The sequence below is a fragment of the Camellia sinensis genome, chromosome 7 (assembly GCF_055761805.1).
Source record: "Camellia sinensis isolate YWXY chromosome 7, ASM5576180v1, whole genome shotgun sequence".
Lineage (NCBI taxonomy): Eukaryota > Viridiplantae > Streptophyta > Magnoliopsida > Ericales > Theaceae > Camellia > Camellia sinensis.
Genome location: NC_138967.1, coordinates 171198495 through 171216162, shown reverse-complemented (window position 1 = coordinate 171216162; position 17668 = coordinate 171198495). Strand labels below are relative to the sequence as shown.

The 17668-nt window shown below is 35.6% G+C and overlaps 1 protein-coding gene across 4 annotated transcripts; it reads left to right on the top strand.

Moving 5' to 3' along the window:
- Window positions 1–378: 378 nt before the first annotated feature.
- On the top strand, window positions 379–9246 carry LOC114260555 (uncharacterized). 4 transcript variants are annotated; one of them, XM_082879775.1, is made up of 6 exons: window positions 379–944; window positions 5835–5985; window positions 6078–6362; window positions 6449–6620; window positions 8701–8776; window positions 8861–9246. In XM_082879775.1, the coding sequence occupies exons 1-6, from the start codon at window positions 418–420 to the stop codon at window positions 9057–9059; spliced, it is 1410 nt and encodes a 469-aa protein (XP_082735901.1). In that variant the 5' UTR covers window positions 379–417; the 3' UTR covers window positions 9060–9246. The 4 variants fall into 4 exon arrangements, with proteins under 4 accessions (XP_082735901.1, XP_082735903.1, XP_082735900.1 ...); XM_082879777.1 differs by having other exon boundaries at window positions 8701–8781; XM_082879774.1 differs by having other exon boundaries at window positions 8695–8776.
- Window positions 9247–17668: the final 8422 nt, after the last annotated feature.

The window sequence follows — 17668 nt, the reverse complement described above, 5'->3', positions numbered from 1 at the left end:
CTAATTTATGCAAAACTTTAGTTAATCTTCTCAACCATTCACAAACTGTATTTTTTTTAGCTTAATACAATTATAATTTAATATAAATTTTAAGATAATGTGTATTGGTAGAAAACTGAAATGATTTTCTTCTCTTAATCTTATTTTATAGTTACATTATTATCACATGATTGAATTCTGTTAAAAATGTAAACAATGAAGTAATAGAACGGAGACATTGACATGTCACGATTTCATTTATAGGGACCAAAGGGGGATTTACTAGAAATGTAAGGAGTTAACTATCATAATTTTATATATAAAGATCAAAATAAAATTTGATACAAAATATAAGGGTGCAAACTGTAATTTACCCTTTATTTAACTTTGAAAATTTATCAATGCCTCCAAAATTTTGGCCACTCTTCTTTCTCTGCAATGGCTTCAACTTTCAACCCCAGGTCTCTCTCTTCTCCTCCAAACCCTTCAAAACCCTCCTCTCACATCCCCACTCTCCAACCCCCACCCAAAACCATAACCCTACAAACCCCCAATTTCACCATCTCCGGCGGCTCCACACTCTCCGGCCACGTCTCCATCAGCGGCTCCAAGAACTCCGCTCTCCCGATCCTCGCAGCCACCCTTTGCTGCTCAGGCACTTCGAATCTCAGAAATGTCCCTGATTTGTCTGATACTCGCACAATGTGTTCGGTTTTGGGGTCTTTGGGAGCTGAAATTGAGGATCTTGGTGGCGAATTGGTGGTCAATACTGATGGGGTTCGATCGGTTGAGCCTTGCGAGGATGAGATTGGAAAGATCAGAGGTGGGTTTTTCGTGGTTGGGCCGTTGTTGGCTCGGTTTGGTGAGGCTGTGGTGGGGTTGCCTGGTGGGTGTGACATTGGGGCTCGACCCATTGATCTGTATATTCGAGGGCTTCGTGCTCTTGGTGCCATTGTCGAATTTAGGTTAGTATTTCAATCATTTAATTTCTAATGTTGTAATGTAGCCTTTTAGATATAGATTTGGTAGTTTTAGATAAATGCATTTGAAAAAACTTGGTGAAGATAGTTGTTTAAAAGTCTTCCACAAATGATTCTACTTGTATAAAAATATTAACAAAATGTATCTTCTCTATCTCTATGTCTTCCTTTACTTTAGAATTATCAATCTACATTCTATAATTAATTTTCCTACAATTTTAATGTTGAACAACCTCAAATCCATTTATCCAAATGGAGCCTAAATGTTCTTTTGTACTTATTTGGTGAAGTTCTTGTTGCTTATAACCCCAAAATTATTAGTAGTGTATAAGATTAGGTGCACCATTTTTATTTTTATTTTCATTAATGCTCTGCTCTAATGGAAAACATTTTCTTCCAAAGAAAACAATTTTCTATGTTTGGTGGTGGTGGGACTAAGGTGGAGGTGCACATGCAGGGGGTGGGGGTGGGGTTGGTGGTGGTGGTGGTGGTGGAGGTGGTGGTGGCCGTAGTGATGGTGATGTGGTGGTGGAGGTGGTAGTGTGGTGACATTGATAAGGCTTTAGTCTGGAAAATGTTTTTTGTCTTTTAAAAACAAAAGATTGCTTTCTGTTGACCATGGAAAATGTTTTCAGTTGATTTTCATTTTCCATTATACCAAATGCTAGAAAACACGGAAAACGGCCCAAACAATTGAAGCATAAGTAATCATATGTGTTAATGTAAATGTAAATTACTACTACACCTACCACCAAACCTACCTCCACCTACTACTCCTATCACCTACTACACTCCACCAAACCTACCTCCACCACTCACTCCTCACCTACTCCAGAATCATCTCCTATATAATAGGAATTCTTGTACAAAATATATACACAACAATCTTATAATACAATAATACAATCAATAATAATACATCAGTTATTTTAACATGGTATCAGAGCAAAGTTAAGGAGCTAGTAATTCTGCTTCACCGGCGGGCGGCAGCCTCGCCTTGGCCGCCCGCCGGACCTCTACACATGCCTTCTCTCTCTCTCTCTCTCTGCGCAATGGCAGATTTCTCGTTTCTTTCAGATAGTAGTGATGAGTGTGCAGTGGAAGAGCTCCTAGTGCACCTGGAGGATTTTGACTCTCCCAGCAACATCTGGCCTGTCCACTGTAACTTGCCTATCAAACCTCCCAGGCCTCAACAATGCTGAATCAAGAACATCTGGCCGATTCGTCGCAGCCAACACAATCACACCCGAAAACCCATCAATCTCTGTCAACAGCTGATTAATAGTCTGTTCTCTCTCATCATTCCCACCTCCAAGCCCCGCCCCTCTCTGCCTCCCCACTGCCTCAATCTTCTCAATAAACACACTGCAAGGCGCTTTCGATTTCGCCTTTTCGAACAAATCGCGACCTCTCGACGCTCCAACGCCCACGAGAAGAATGGCACTCCAGCTTCTCCGGCCACTGCTCGAGCCACACGGGTCTTCCCTGTACCAGGAGGTCCAACAAGCCGACACCCTTTTGGCATCTTAACTGCTCTGGTTTCCCTTCCGACTCTGTTCTTCCGTCTCACCTCGAGACTCGCTTCCGCAGGCTCAAGTCCTTACCAACAACAACCACAAAATCCATGTCTCCTCTCGGCAACTCTCTCTTCCGGCCAACACACACCAAACCCAGATCAGAAGTGGCGGAGATGGGTCCACGGTCACCGCCAGAAGAACCACCAACAAAGGCGGAGGCCGCCAGCGACGCCTCCGACACCCGCCCATCTCCGCCGACACCCGGCTTCACCGTCGCAGCAGGAGACGAATCGGAGGCACAGCTCCGACCCAGACAGTCCTGAAAAATGGTGGGTTTCCCGGTTTTTTTTTTTTGGCAACAATTCATGTGGGTCTGAGGCAACAATTCAGAATACAAAAGGACAGCTATCCTGTTTTCTTTTATTTTCTTTTCTTTATTCTCCACCCAGGCAACAATTCAGAATACAACCACATGATTCCCTTTCTTTTCTTTTCTTTATTCTCCACCCACACAACATATAGAATATATATTCCTCCACATGCTTCTCATCATTCATCCCACTAAAGTATATATATTAAACAAAACAAAACAAAAAAAAAAAAAAAAAAAAAAAAACAACCTCACCCCGATCTTTCTCACCTTACACATCCAAAAATATTGACTTTTATCTATTTTCTTTTTATTATTTTATTTTATTTTTCTTATTCTCCAAAAACCCCAACACCAAAATCAACACCACAAACATTCCACACACTTGTCCTTTCTTCATGCCGGGGATCAACCCCAATCACAATTTTACACAAAAAAAAAAAAAAAAAAAAAACAACCAAACAAACAAACCACCACCCACAGGCGGAACTTTTTCCTTCTCCCTTCTCTACTCTGCCGCCGGTCTTTTCTTCTTGCCTCCGTCCTGGGCAGCCTTTGCCGGTGTTGCCTCCGTGTTTCCCACTCCACTGGGCATGATCACTACTCCCTGCTCCTCCACTGCAGCATATGGCGGCCCTCCAAATCGGAACATCACGGCGGCCTTCCGCTTCAGCTCCTTGTTTTCTGCCCTTAGCCCGCTTATCTCTGCTCGCGCATCCTTATACATGCGTTGCAGCAGAGCCAGCTGGGAGTTTAACTGCTGCACCTCATTTGTCCTACTCTGCAGCCGGTGCGACAAGTTTGTGACCGCCGTCATGGACTCCACACATGCCTTCAAAGTATACTGATTCGCCTCCACATCCGTTTGCACTGCCATTTTTTGCTCCACCGACTGCATCGGAAAGTTCAACGGAGCAAACCCAGTGGTGTTTGGTTGAGGTTCACGGGACACCGCACCCGTTATCTCTCTTGTTGACTCGTTGAGATCAGGAAAGAGAGTCAGCAGACCACGGGACGACGAAGCCATCTCTCGCAACAGAGTGTTACAGACTATCTCCCTCAGCACAACGAAGCGTTTTTCAGAAGTTTTTCTTCGCAAGTTGTTTGTCTTCTGCCTCGGCCTCAGGCTCCGTCTTGGTTAAATAGCCGAGGCAGCCACGCGCATCGCGCGCCTCTTGACGCCAGACAAACGGGCACGCCAGCCAAGGCACTCACGTGCCTCGCCATCATATCTGGCACGCCTTTTGATGGCACGCCTTTTGAAAAATTGGGCACACCTTTTGAGGGCACTACTTTTGAGGGCTCGATATCTATATCCATGTATATCTTTTGGGCAGCCTATAAACACACTCATACAGTGTCTTCTACACCGGTCAGCTTTATCAATCCCTTTGTTTCAACCTCAAATAGGTTTCTATCTTCACACCTATTTGAGTTTGAGGGGGGGTTATACACAGTATCATGTATAAGTCGCTCATGGCGCACTTCCTAAGTCGCCCCCTTGGTGCACCACCACAACCTCTGCTACATCGGTCCGACATGACCCCATAAACTGTCTGCTACATTGGTCTGACACGACCACACAGTGTCTGCTACAACGGTCCGACATGACCCCGTAAACTGTCCTGCTACATCGGTCCGACATGACCCCGTAAACTGTCCTGCTACACCGGTCCGACATGACCCCGTAAACTGTCCTGCTACATCGGTCCGACATGACCCCGTAAACTGTCCTGCTAAATTGGTCCGACATGACCCCGTAAACTGTCTTCTACAACGGTCCGACATGACCCCGTAAACTGTCCTGCTACACCAGTCCGACATGACCCCATAAACTGTCTGCTACATCGGTCTGACACGACCACACAGTGTCTGCTACAACGGTCCGACATGACCCCGTAAACTGTCTGCTACAACGGTCCGACACGACCATACAGTGTCTCCTATCCCAACTGTCTGCTACAACGGTCCGACACGACCATACAGTGTCTCCTATCCCATTTTTAATTTTATTTGTCAGCTTATTTTTTCTGTTTTGTTAATCTCTCCAAACTCAAGTTGGCTAGTACCTATCCTCCTTGAGTTTGAGGGGGGCTGTTAATGTAAATGTAAATTACTACTACACCTACCACCAAACCTACCTCCACCTACTACTCCTATCACCTACTACACTCCACCAAACCTACCTCCACCACTCACTCCTCACCTACTCCAGAATCATCTCCTATATAATAGGAATTCTTGTACAAAATATATACACAACAATCTTGTAATACAATAATACAATCAATAATAATACATCAGTTATTTTAACAATATGGATTCTGGTATTGTTTGCCTACCCTGCAGGCTGCATCCCTATGTTTTGGCACCATTTTCCGGCACTTTAGCACTGTGATCACTTGGTTGATATGCTCATTCAGCCAGGATTTAGAAGCTTGGCTTTTGCACTACTTTGCAATTTCATTTTTTACTATTTATATTGCATGGAAATGTGTTCATTCACTTTTACATCGTGTCAAAAAAGCACTAAGTCCATAAAAATTTGAATGCATAGCAGGGAATGGGAAAGGTAGTAGGTAGAGATACCTTCTTGATGAATAACAAATTTGTCATGAGGGATAAAGGATTCAAGATGAAGGATGGGGTCTCCTTCCCCCTCTAAAAAAATATATATATAAAAAATAAAAATAAAAATAAAAATGCTCACAGAGGTAAGTGAACATTACCATAGAGTTTCAATCTGGCTAGCGCATCTTCCCCTTGCTTGGAAGAGCATTCACCCAAGGGAAAGTAGTCCCACTTTTAAGTTACTGCCATGTTTCTGATTTTTTTCTTATTTAACCTTAGTTGCTTGATTTTTCAATTACGGTTTATTTTTTTAACTTCATGATCCATAAACAATCAGTTATGATTGATTGGGGCAATGACACAAACACTTGCTAAATTATATGTCAAGGCTGAGTTGTACCTTACGAAATATTACAGGGATGGGAAAGTACATGCACATGCTGCAAACGGCAAAGGGCTGATGGGTGGAAGGTTCCGACTCAATTACCCAAGTGTGGGGGCCACCGAAACCCTTATGATGGCAGCTTGTATGGCTGATGGAGTGACTGTACTTTCCAACGTTGCTCGAGTAGGATATAAAAAATCTCATTAAATTCTTATGTTTCTAGTATTAAATTCGATCATTGAAGTGAAATCTACCCTGATTCTCTCTCATCGCAGGAACCAGAGGTGATTGATCTTGCTCATTTTCTGATTGCCAGCGGGGCATGTGTGGAAGGAGCGGGCACTGACAAGCTTCTTATCAAGGGAAGAAGTCGGTTGCACGGTTCTGAATATTCCATAATACCAGATCGCATTGAAGCCGGCACCTTTATGCTCGCTGCTGCAATTACTCGATCTTGCATCTCAATGTCACCTGTTGTGCCTTCCCATTTATCGTGTTTAATAAACAAGTTGGTAAATGCTGGTTGCAAAATTGCACAATGCACCCATGACATGCTGGAGGTATGATATTTTTTGTTAGTTATATATGTAGTTTTTTTTATTTTTTATTTTTGCTTTTTGTTTGTTGTGTTTGATTGCAATACCAGTTCTCTGCAGTTCCTGCTAAAGCCAGAGATGTTTTGCATGGTTTCAATGTTAGAACAAACCCTTTTCCTGGGTTTCCAACGGATCTGCAACCTCAGATAATGACATTGCTTACAACATGTGACGGTTTAAGTATGGTGAAGGAATCTGTGTTTGAAAACCGTTTGAGACATGGTATGCTTTTAGTTTTGCCTTCTGATTTTAAATTTCTTAATCTAGTTACAAATTCACACTTCGTCTATCTGGGTGGAAAATATTTTATGAAAACTTTTTCCACATTTTCTGGGGTTTAGTACCACAGAAAACAAAAATTAACGGAAAACAAGTTTATTTGGGCAAAAAATGATTTTCTCTTTTGTTAGGTGGAAAACATTTTCCAAATAAATGTCTTACCAATGACACCACTGCCACTGCCACTGCCACACCACCACTAACAACACAACTAGACTAGCACACACTAGGGGGGAAAAATCCATAGAAAACATTATCTGTTGGAAAAGATTTTCCATTGAAACAAAAAGAGCGTCAGAGCATCTCCAATGGTTGTTGCTATATTGGGGTTGTTATTGTTATAATTTGGCAATGAATAGTATTATTTTGTCAAACTATAGCAATAGTGCTTCAATGGTCATTTGCTATTTTTGACAAATCTCAACCAATTTTCCTTCCAACTTTGTAGGTGTTGTTTGGATATAGGTTTTTTGTGATTTTATTTTTTTGTCTTTTGTGACATTTTTTTACTTGTTTGTTAAAAAAATTATATATTTATATTATTCCTAACTAGACAAATATAAAAAATTAAAAAAAAAATGAAAAATTGGAAAAATTGAAAAAAATTATATATTTATATTATAATGTATTTTTATTATAATAAAATTATCTTCATTTAATATCAACTAATGTGTTTTATCTTTTTATTACCTTCATTTGAAAAAAATATTTATTTTTTTGCATTATACTTTATTGAAAATATTAAATAATAATGCAAATTAGTGAACATTATACATTGAAAAAATAATATTATATATGGTTTTTTTCAATTTCAATTTCAATTTTCAATTTTTTGTGTAAAAAATAATTTCAATATTTTTTTTTTTTTTTTTTTTTTTTGTGTTAAACAAACCAAACAGAGCCCAACGGCTCTTTATTACACTATTGATATATATGTTTTGATCAAGACAGACCAAAGCATCTAGAACTTCTCACTCTCTTCTCACTCTTCTCCTCCACGGCTCTTCCTCTCCCTCTCATTCTCACTCTTTCTCCTCCATGGCCGAAATCAAACACAGCACAAACCAAACCAAACAGAGCACAAGATCGAACCCGATCTCCCCTTCTCCTCCAAGATCGGAACCCCCTCCTCCATGATCTCCTCCATGATCGGAACCCAATCTCCCCCTTCTCCTCCAAGATCGGAACCCTCTCTCTCTGGTTTCACTCTGTCTCCATCTCAATTCTCACCTCCGATCTGTGTACTCTCCAGAATAATGGTACGATCTCCATCTATATACATACTCATATATATATATATATATATATGTTTTGATCTGTCTTCATATATATACATATATGTTTTTTTAATTTTTTTCCTTCATCAATATATATATAATGTTCTAGACTCGATTTGTTCCTTCATCAATATATAAATATGAATTTTTTAATTTTTTAATTTTTTAATTTTTTAATTTGATCTGTCTTCAATTTTTTATATCTGTCATGAACAATTTTTTGATTATCCGGTATACAGAAATTTGCATTGATATATTTGTTTTGATATCTGAAACTGAAATTTGCTTGATTCTGAAAATTGGGTCTCCAACGGTCTGATTTTTGCTGATCTGGCAAGCTTGGCATTTGCCATTTCACTTTTGCCAAATTTGAGAACACACATGGCATCTGCCATCTTTGGCAAGTGAAATAGCAGACCGTTGGAGACTCATTTTTGCCATTCCTGTCATTTTTTAGCTTTGGCAACTGATATAGCAGAACCATTGGAGATGCTCTGTTTCAACCCGAATAATGGAATGGCCATTACCACTTGCTAGACCTTCTGACTTTGGTGGCTGATATTGTGACCATGGACGGTCTTATATTGCAAAATGATACGGTGACGTCCTTGGTTCAATATTGGTGGTATCTAGTTCCCATATTATGTGATATTTAGTAATCTCAAATATATGGATAGTTTCTATCTTATTATTATTCACCATTTGCTGTATGTCTTATTTGATCAAACCATTTGGAACAGTAACAGAACTGCAGAAGTTCGGACCAAGAATTCAGGTTTGTGGGAGCACTGCATTGGTTTTTGGAAAAGACAGAGGAAGAAGGTAAGGTACCCTTCATTTTCCTTTTCATGTATAGGATATGCATTGAAAGATTGAAACCAATGCTTCAATTTTTTATTTTTCCAGCATGTTACGTGGTTCTCGAGTTGTTGCATCTGATTTAAGAGGAGGGGTGTCACTGGTTTTGGCGGGATTGGCTGCAGAAGGAACTACTGAAATCAATGGGATCGCTCACATTGATCGGGGTTATGAAAATTTAGAGACGAAGCTTCAGCGTCTAGGAGCTGATGTCAAGCGATTGATTAACATTCCAAGTCCTCTGTAAATATTGACTGACTCGCTAAAGAAATTGATGATTGAGGCATCTATCTATCTATCTATCTATATTTATACTATATATTAAGCAATAAGCAATAAGCAAATGTAGTTATTATATCAAAACTCTCCAAATGTTTATTCGTAAATTCTCATAATTTTGGAATAAATAAATAAATATGTGGCATCTCTCTTTACCTCTCTTCTCATTATTTCCCAAGCAAATGTAGTTATTATATCAAAACTCTCCAAATGTTTATTTTTAAATTCTCATAATTTTGGAATAAATAAATAAATATGTGGCATCTCTTTTCACTTCTCTTCTCACTATTCAGACCATTTCACTCTCTTTCCCAATTGTTCTATAAAAGATAATAATAAAAAAATCAATTAATATCTTTCCTTAGAGTTTTAGGAATAGATGTGTATAAAAATCCACATGTCTGTCGCTATATCATGTAAATGTAAATGTAAATTTAAAAAAAAAAAAAAAAAACCCACAAATCTCACAACTCTTATTCCTAAGAGAAAATTAATCTAAGGTCATTCTCCTATTTTTAGTAATGGAAGAGATTCATAATATTATTTTATGATGTCTAAAGTCCTTCAACCCCACACCATGTATTACAGAGAAATTTGGTATACCTTACGACTTCAAACTTTCACCTCTCTCTCTCTCTCAGACTTACGAATCACCTCTTCTCTCTCTTCGCTGCTCTTCTCTCTCTCTCGTTGATCCAGCTCGATCAATTCAAGAAGCCCTATGTCAAGAACTCCTCGACCACTCTTGCTACGATTAAATCGTCGTATGAAGGTCTTCCACCGGTTTTTCAGCTGGTATCCTCTGCTGCTACATTTGGAATTGAAAATTCCTATCTTCGTAATGCTAGCTCTTTTGAGAGAGTTTAAGTTTGATGATCCCTTCACTAGAGCGAAAAGGATAGAGAGAGAGAGGTGGGTTCGTCAGTGGTGAGAATCTTGTGTCACGACTCTCAGGAAAAACGGAAACTAGAAAACAAGTAATAATATCAACAATTACGCCCAAACAAACTCCATTGATTTCAGTTGCAGAGAAAAACAGAGCTTTTTCAAGTCTAATCAATGATACAAGAGATAAGGATAGTAGTAAAGTTGGAAGATCAAATTCATTGTCAAGTGTAGTTCGCGAGGCTTCGACTGCAGCAGAAGGTTTGGAGTGTTCTAGAGAAGCCACCAGCCCGCAGATAAAGGATTCAGTATGGGAAGAGTGAACTATGTTACACGGGTTTGAACTGCTTATCTGATATTTGGGCTATTGAGCCAGTTCATGTATCTGTTTCATAGATGTAGAATATATAATTGAGAACACAGTGTATCAGAGTATTTAATTCTTGTATTGATATCTTTTAAATGCTAATGACTTGAGAATGCTTTGTCTTTCTATAGACATCCCAGCTTTGTCCATTGCAAACTCACCCAAGTGAACTGATGAGTTAACTGCAAGAAAAAGAAAATTAAATAAATAAATAATATAAATAAAGTGATAGATGTTACGTTGTGGATTATATTGATGATAGAAAATGTTTGTGAAATTTATAGATCTATATATATATATATATATGTTGAAAAACAGAGCTTGTTATTACAATCAAAAGAAAATTATAATTATTACAAATTTCTCTGTACTTTTATGTGTTTTTTATTGAACATGTTATTTTTAGTCTACTTTTCTTGGCAACCAAACCAACTTTATACTTTATGATTCACTTGAAATCCAAAGAAAATTCAAAGAAAATCCCTAGATTGGAATTCAAAGAATTTCTCTAGCCTTTTCAAAATTTCTCTGGAGAGAAATTCTCTAAAAAGTCCAGAGTGTTCTCTAGATATATGTATATTGCTTGGATTGATGTTCATGGTAAGTGATTTTCCCCAAGAACTTTGTTGATGGTAGTGGAGTATTTGCAAAATTTCTCTGGTTTGGTTAATTTTCTCTGCCTTGTTTAATTTTTTTTTGTGGTGTTCAATTTTCTCTGGATAGATAGAGGGATTTGAATGTTGATCCAAAGAGATTTGATGTTAGTCCAGAGAAATTTGAATATTAGTCCAGAGAAATTTGTGAAAGATTCAAGGGTTTTTGATGTTAGTCTAGAGATCCAGAGAAATTTGAATGTTAGTCTAGAGAAATTTGAAAAGTTCAAGGGTTTTTTATGTTAGTCCAGAGATCCAGAGAAATTTGATGTTAGTCCAGAGAAATTAGTCCAAAGAAATTTAAATGTGCAAATTCTTGAACCCAGAGAAATTCCAAGGATTGCTTTGCATGTTGAATTCATTATGAATATAGACATAAATATGGTTATTAGGTCAAGTCTCTTTTTGTAGTATAAGAATAATGTTGGATCAAATCACCGAAGCCATCAAACTGCAGACAACATAAGTGAATTTCTTTGGTTGGAGGGGATTTTCTCTGGAGTTGAGTAAATTTCTTTAGGGTGGAGAGGGAAATTTCTCTGGGTTAAATCCATAGAAATTCTCTGGTGAGATTTTCTCTGTGAATATGCATCCAAATCATTAAAGCTATCAAAACTGTAGAAAACACAAGTGAATTTCTTTAGTTTGAGGGGATTTTCTCTGGAGTTGAGTAAATTTCTCTAAGGTAAAGAGGAAAATTTCTTTTGGTTGAATCCAAAGAAATTCTTTGGTGAGATTTTCTCTGTGACGTGTCCAGAGAAATTTGGAATTTTCTCTGTCATTTGTCCAGAGAAATTCTCTGGATCGAATTTTCTCTAGATCAATATTGAGGGACCTTAGACATTTTGAAAATATTAAGTGTCCTTTATGCTATAAAATTTTAATACCAGGAACCTTAAAAAAAAATCCCCTATTCCTAACTGTTATATATAAATAAATAAAAAATTTTAAAATCAGATAATATCTTTCTGGGTGTCTATTTAAAATCCCAATTCAAAATTTTTGAATTTTTGCATTTAAAAAAAATTACAAAATGCGAAACTCAATTTTTATTGGATCATGCTTCATTTTACAAAAAATAAATAAACAAAAAATGATGAAAAAGGTCAAAAATAATAAATAAACAACCAGATAAGTGTTAGCATTTATCAGATAAATGTTTTCTTTTTAAAAAAAAAATAAAATTATTGATTTGTATTTTAAAAAAACAAGATGTTAAAATTTTAAGTTTAAATTTTATCTTTAACTCCCAATCTCTATCCAAAAATTAAATTTGAATTTAAACACTAAACCTCCAAAATACATTATATTTAAAGTTTCCATATAAATTTGAACATCCACTAACAAAACCCAACATTGGAAACAAATCCCCAACAACAACCCTTTTTTTTCTTTTTTCTTTTTTCTCTCTCTCTTAGCACACTGGTGATCATAAAAATTTCTATAAGGTATTAATATTTTATATCTCCTAACTTGAATAGTTTATTTATTTTTCCTCTCTAGGGAGGATTGTAATATACATGGAGAGTTACAAGCAATCCCTCGAGGTCAATCATTTCTTTAATTAAAATCTATTTAAAGTCATAAAATTCCATATAATTTTTTTTATCTTTATTCTATTGTATATTTTAACAATGGAACTTTTTAAGCAATATATTCAAATTCATATAAATTTACATACGGTCTAGATAGTTTTACACAAAATCTACTTAGGTCTATAAACTTTTTCATGCAATTGCTCTAAATTTATAGATCTTTGCATGTAATTTGTGATAGTACTAGAAAATAATTTTTATTGAATAATTCATGCATATTACAATTATCAGTCACTTCATTTTAACTCACTATAATAAATATATATATATATATATATATATATTATGCATGTTTCTCAAATATATCATTTGTCCTATAATATTTGGTATAACTATTCCTATACATTTTTAGTCATTATTGATCTAATTATTAGTTATATATGATATCTTAAAAATTCATTGCAATGATTGATTGCAATTATTAAATCGATATACGTTTCTTTTTATTCTTTTATTTATATATTTTTTTTGTGTTGTTTCTATACTCACTTTTGTCTATTCTATTATTTATGTGAGAACTTTATTGATAAATTGTGTGGTATAAAAATTATCAATGTTTAGTCTGAATAATTATTCATATATATATATATATATATATATTTGGATTAGCGAAAGCTAGTTATTAGATATTATTCATATTGTTTAGTTTAAATATGAGATATTATGGCTCTTTTTATTAAATGATTAGTTTTATATTAAGATGTTTTTCTTCTTAATCTTATTTCCTTTCGAAAAAAAACTTGAGACTCCTTATGAGAAAAAAACTGATCAACTAATAGTATCAATTTGGAATCTATTGAATCATCATTTAATCATGTTTGCTAAATTTTAAAATTAAAACAACTATCTTATTGATATAAGTAACACAATTTAATAGAATTAGACATGACTACAATTCAATTATATCTATTGGCTAAATTTTAAAAATTAAAATTAAAAACATCTATTGCATGGGGCATAATCCAATTGGGTTAAACATTTTGACTGTAACTTAATCATAACTATTTATTAAACTTTAAAAAAAAATTGAACATTAAAAATACTTATCTTATTCCACTACAAATAAAAAAATAAAAACACCTAATTTTTTTTAGATGGTGAAAACACTTAAATATTACATAATTTAATTGACATATGTGGTCATGATCAATTAGGTTAGATATTTTACTATATTTCAATCATAACTATTTGATTATAAAAAATGTAATAAATATAAAAAAAAAAATTAAAAATTTCATAATTATTGGACTATTTACCATGTCGCCCAATGTTCACTAAAAAAATAAAATAAAATAAAATTCTTATTGCATAAAGGTTCAAAATTTAGAACACCCAACAAGATAAAACCTAATTTTTTATGTATATTTTTCTAAAAATTACCACACTAAATCTCTATCATAATCAAAATCTACTAAGTCCACCATATTAGATTCACACCACAACTAAAATCACATCTCTTTTTATCTTTCAAATTTAAATATTTTAAATAAAATCTTAAAAACAAAGAGAAATATAAATCAAGATTGTGCAATATATATATATATATATATATACTTTAAAAGGTTTTATTATTTTTAATTTACAAATAAAATTTTGACTCTCCAGTGCATAGCACAAGTTTTATGCTAGTATTATCTATCTATATAACCAAATGTAGTTGTTAGGTCAAAAGACTCCAAAACTTGAATCCTAAATTCTCATAATTTTGGAAAAATAAAATAAATACCTAGCACTTCTCTTTACCCCTGTTCTGACTATTCAATGAGGTTTGGGGCTATTTTAGCCACAAAAAATAAAATAGGCTATTTTAGCCACAACAAACAAAACATCACATCCAACCCATAATCATTACACTATTCTCTCACAAAAAAGTCAAAAAAGTCAAAAAGTCCTTCCCAAACCAAGCTTTTTAGGCCAGGCTAAAATAGCCAAAAAGCCAACCCACTTCCCAAACGGAGGCCAAGTATTCTCACTTGCTCTCCCAATTGTTATCTAAAAAAATATTTTAAAAAGTCAAATAATATGTAGTTGTTAGGTCAAAAGACTCCAAAACTTGAATACTAAATTCTCGTAATTTTGGAAAAATAAAAGAAATACGTGCCAACGCTCTTTACCACTGTTCTCACTATTCAAGTCTTCTCACTCCCTCTCCCAATTATTATCTAAAAAATATTTTAAAAAATCAAATTATATCTTTCATGGGAGTTGTGAATATAGATATATAGATATAAAACCCCGCATGTTTATCACTGTATCATGTAAATTTGAATAATAATAAAAAAAGAACTCACAGCTCTCACAACTCTTATCCCACTTATTATAAAATAAAATGTTAGCATTTATTTGATTCACGTTTGCTTTTAAAAAATAAAATAATTTGATTTGTATTTAACAAAATGTGATGTTAAATATCTTTAGCTCCTTATCTCTATCCCAAAATTAAATTTGAATTTAAATACTGGTCCTCAAAAATACATTATCCTTAGATTAAAGTTTCCATATAAATTTGAACATCCACCAACAAAACCCAACATTGGAAACAAACCTCAACATCTATTTATTTTTTTTCCTTAATGCAGTCATGATCATAAAAATTTCTCTAAGGTATTAGTATTTTATATCTCCTAACTCCAACTGTTTATTTGTTTTCCTCTCTAGGAAAGATTGTAATATACATAGAGTTTTATAAGTAATCCCTCAAAGGTGCATCATTTTTTTTACTTGAAATCTATTTGGAACCATAAAACTTCCATGCAATTTTTTTTTTCATCTTTATTCTATTGTATATTTAATGATAGATCTTTTTAAGCAATCTGTTCAAATTCATATAATCTTACATAAGGTCTATATAGTTTTACATAAAATCTACGTAGGTCTATAAATTTTTCCATGCAATTGCTCTAGATTTATCGATCTTTGCATGTAATTTGTGACAATACTTGAATTTTTATTAAATAATTCATGCATATTACAATTATTAACCACTTCATCTTAACTCACTATAATAAATAGGAAAAATTACCAGTAAATCCTATATGGTAGAAAGTTAAACCATTTAGTCCTGAAAGTTTTTTTATACACCATTTAGTCCTATTTTTTTGGTAGGTTTTGTAATGATGATTTTTTCTATTTTCTGTTTACATGAATACCCTTGGTGTGAGTTGTTACCTAAATGGTTGTTTCAGTTTTTGGGTGGATAAGGCAATGTCAATGTGGGGGGTGGGATTTTGATTGATTAATATTCATCTTATTGTGTTTGGAGGAATATTTGTGGACTGTGTTTGGTGGTTCTGTGCCGTTTTCTCCGTCGGAAACCAATGTTCCAATTTTGTTGACGTTTTGCTGGGGGGTTCTTATGGTGTGAATTTTGCTATCGCAACAACGTTATTTGGTGGGTTCGTTTTGTTGTTAATTTTGCCGGCCCAACAAGTGGGTGTTCTCTAATGGTTTCGTTATTTTTTTTACATTTCTTTGTTCGTTTCTGCATTTTTTTTTTACAGGTTGGTGTTCTCTAATGGTTGTTCTCTAATGGAAGGTGTTGTTTCGTTTTTTACATTGCTTTGTTTGTAACGCTTTGGTTCCTTATTTCTCGGATTGGTTTTTTTTTTCCCCCCATTGTTAACTGGGTCGGAAATGTTGTCACCTTACGTATAGAGGATGGCATGCTGGTCGTGTGTACCCACGGACAAACCAGTGTTATGTTCGTTTTTTTTCTCTTTTTTTGCGATGTTATATGGGTCTGAAATGTTGTTGTCTCAGGTATGGAGGATGGGATTTTGCTAGTGTGTACCCATGGACAGACCAGTGTTCTGTTTCGGTTGCATCGTTGTGTCACGTTTGCACAGATTGTTGATGACGTTTGTGGGAAATTTGATGGGTTGATCCCGGGGGTGGTGTGTTTGTTGTTCGATGTTCCGGGGTATAAGAGGTTTAAGGTGGTTAGTGATGATGACATTAACAACATGTTGTGTCTAGGTAAATCGTTCGGGCTTAAGGACATTGAAGTCATCGTTCAGGCTCCAAGTGGTGGGGTGGGTGGCAGTTGTGGTTTGCTGAATTGCACGGATGATGGTGGGAATTGTCAGGATGATATTCGGATTTCGAGTGTTAAGGATCAATCAGATTTGTTACCAACATACTGTCCGAATAGGTCAAAGACATTTCTGTCGGCTCAATGGGCGTATGGGATTACCTATGTGGGACAATGTTTTGATGGGGGAGCAAATGAATTCTGAGAAGTTTTATGCAAGTACGCCGTGGAATGTGGATTCCAATTCAAGTATGTTAAGAATGATTCGGTTCGAATTACTGCAGTGTGCAAGTTTGCAGGGCAGACAGGGTGTATGTGGTCAGTTCACGCGAGGAGGTTACCATCAACAGGGGTGTTATGCATTAAGAGGTTCGATAGTGTGCACTCTTGTGGTGCTGTTGTGCGGACTTGTAGGAACCCGCGTACGGGTTCTGAATTGGTGTCTACTGTTGTTGCGGATCGGGTGCGCGATCAGCCATTGACCCGTCCTACAGATGTGGTGTTTGATTTGAGAAACGAATATGGATTGGAGATTAGTTACCGTGTGGCATGGTTGGGTGTTGAGAAAGCGAGGGGTGAAGTGTATGGAGATCACGCTATGTCATTTGACCAACTTAGGTGGTATAGTGATTCCGTAATGGAAAAAAATCCTAACAGTTACATTAACCTTGAATTTGAGCACCAAACTGGGAAGTTTGTTCGGTATTTTATATCGTTCCGTGCGTGTATAGATGGGTTCAATCATTGTTGGCCTTTGTTGCTTTTGGATGGAACGTTTTTGAAGGGGAGATTCAAAGGTAATTTGCTTGTCGCTCCAGCGAAAGACGGTAATCAAGGTAATGTTGTTTCAATTATAATTTTCCGTATGGTTTACGTGTTTCGAATGGTATTTACTATAAGTTCATTTGCCCACTCAATGTTTTGTTATATAGTACCATGTTGTCATGGGATTGATAGCATAGTGGACTCGTAAAACATCTTTTCATAATCAATTTTTTTTTAAAAAAAATATTTCGTATACCACATTACACATTGCACAACTTTTTC

Bases quoted from the DNA above. Each gene is read 5' to 3' on its own strand.
- LOC114260555 (XM_082879774.1), top strand. From the start codon at position 418: ATGGCTTCAACTTTCAACCCCAGGTCTCTCTCTTCTCCTCCAAACCCT. The intron at 5,986-6,077 runs GTAGGATATAAA...CTCTCATCGCAG, and splicing joins TACTTTCCAACGTTGCTCGA to GAACCAGAGGTGATTGATCT. The intron at 8,777-8,860 runs GTAAGGTACCCT...TTATTTTTCCAG, and splicing joins GGAAAAGACAGAGGAAGAAG to CATGTTACGTGGTTCTCGAG.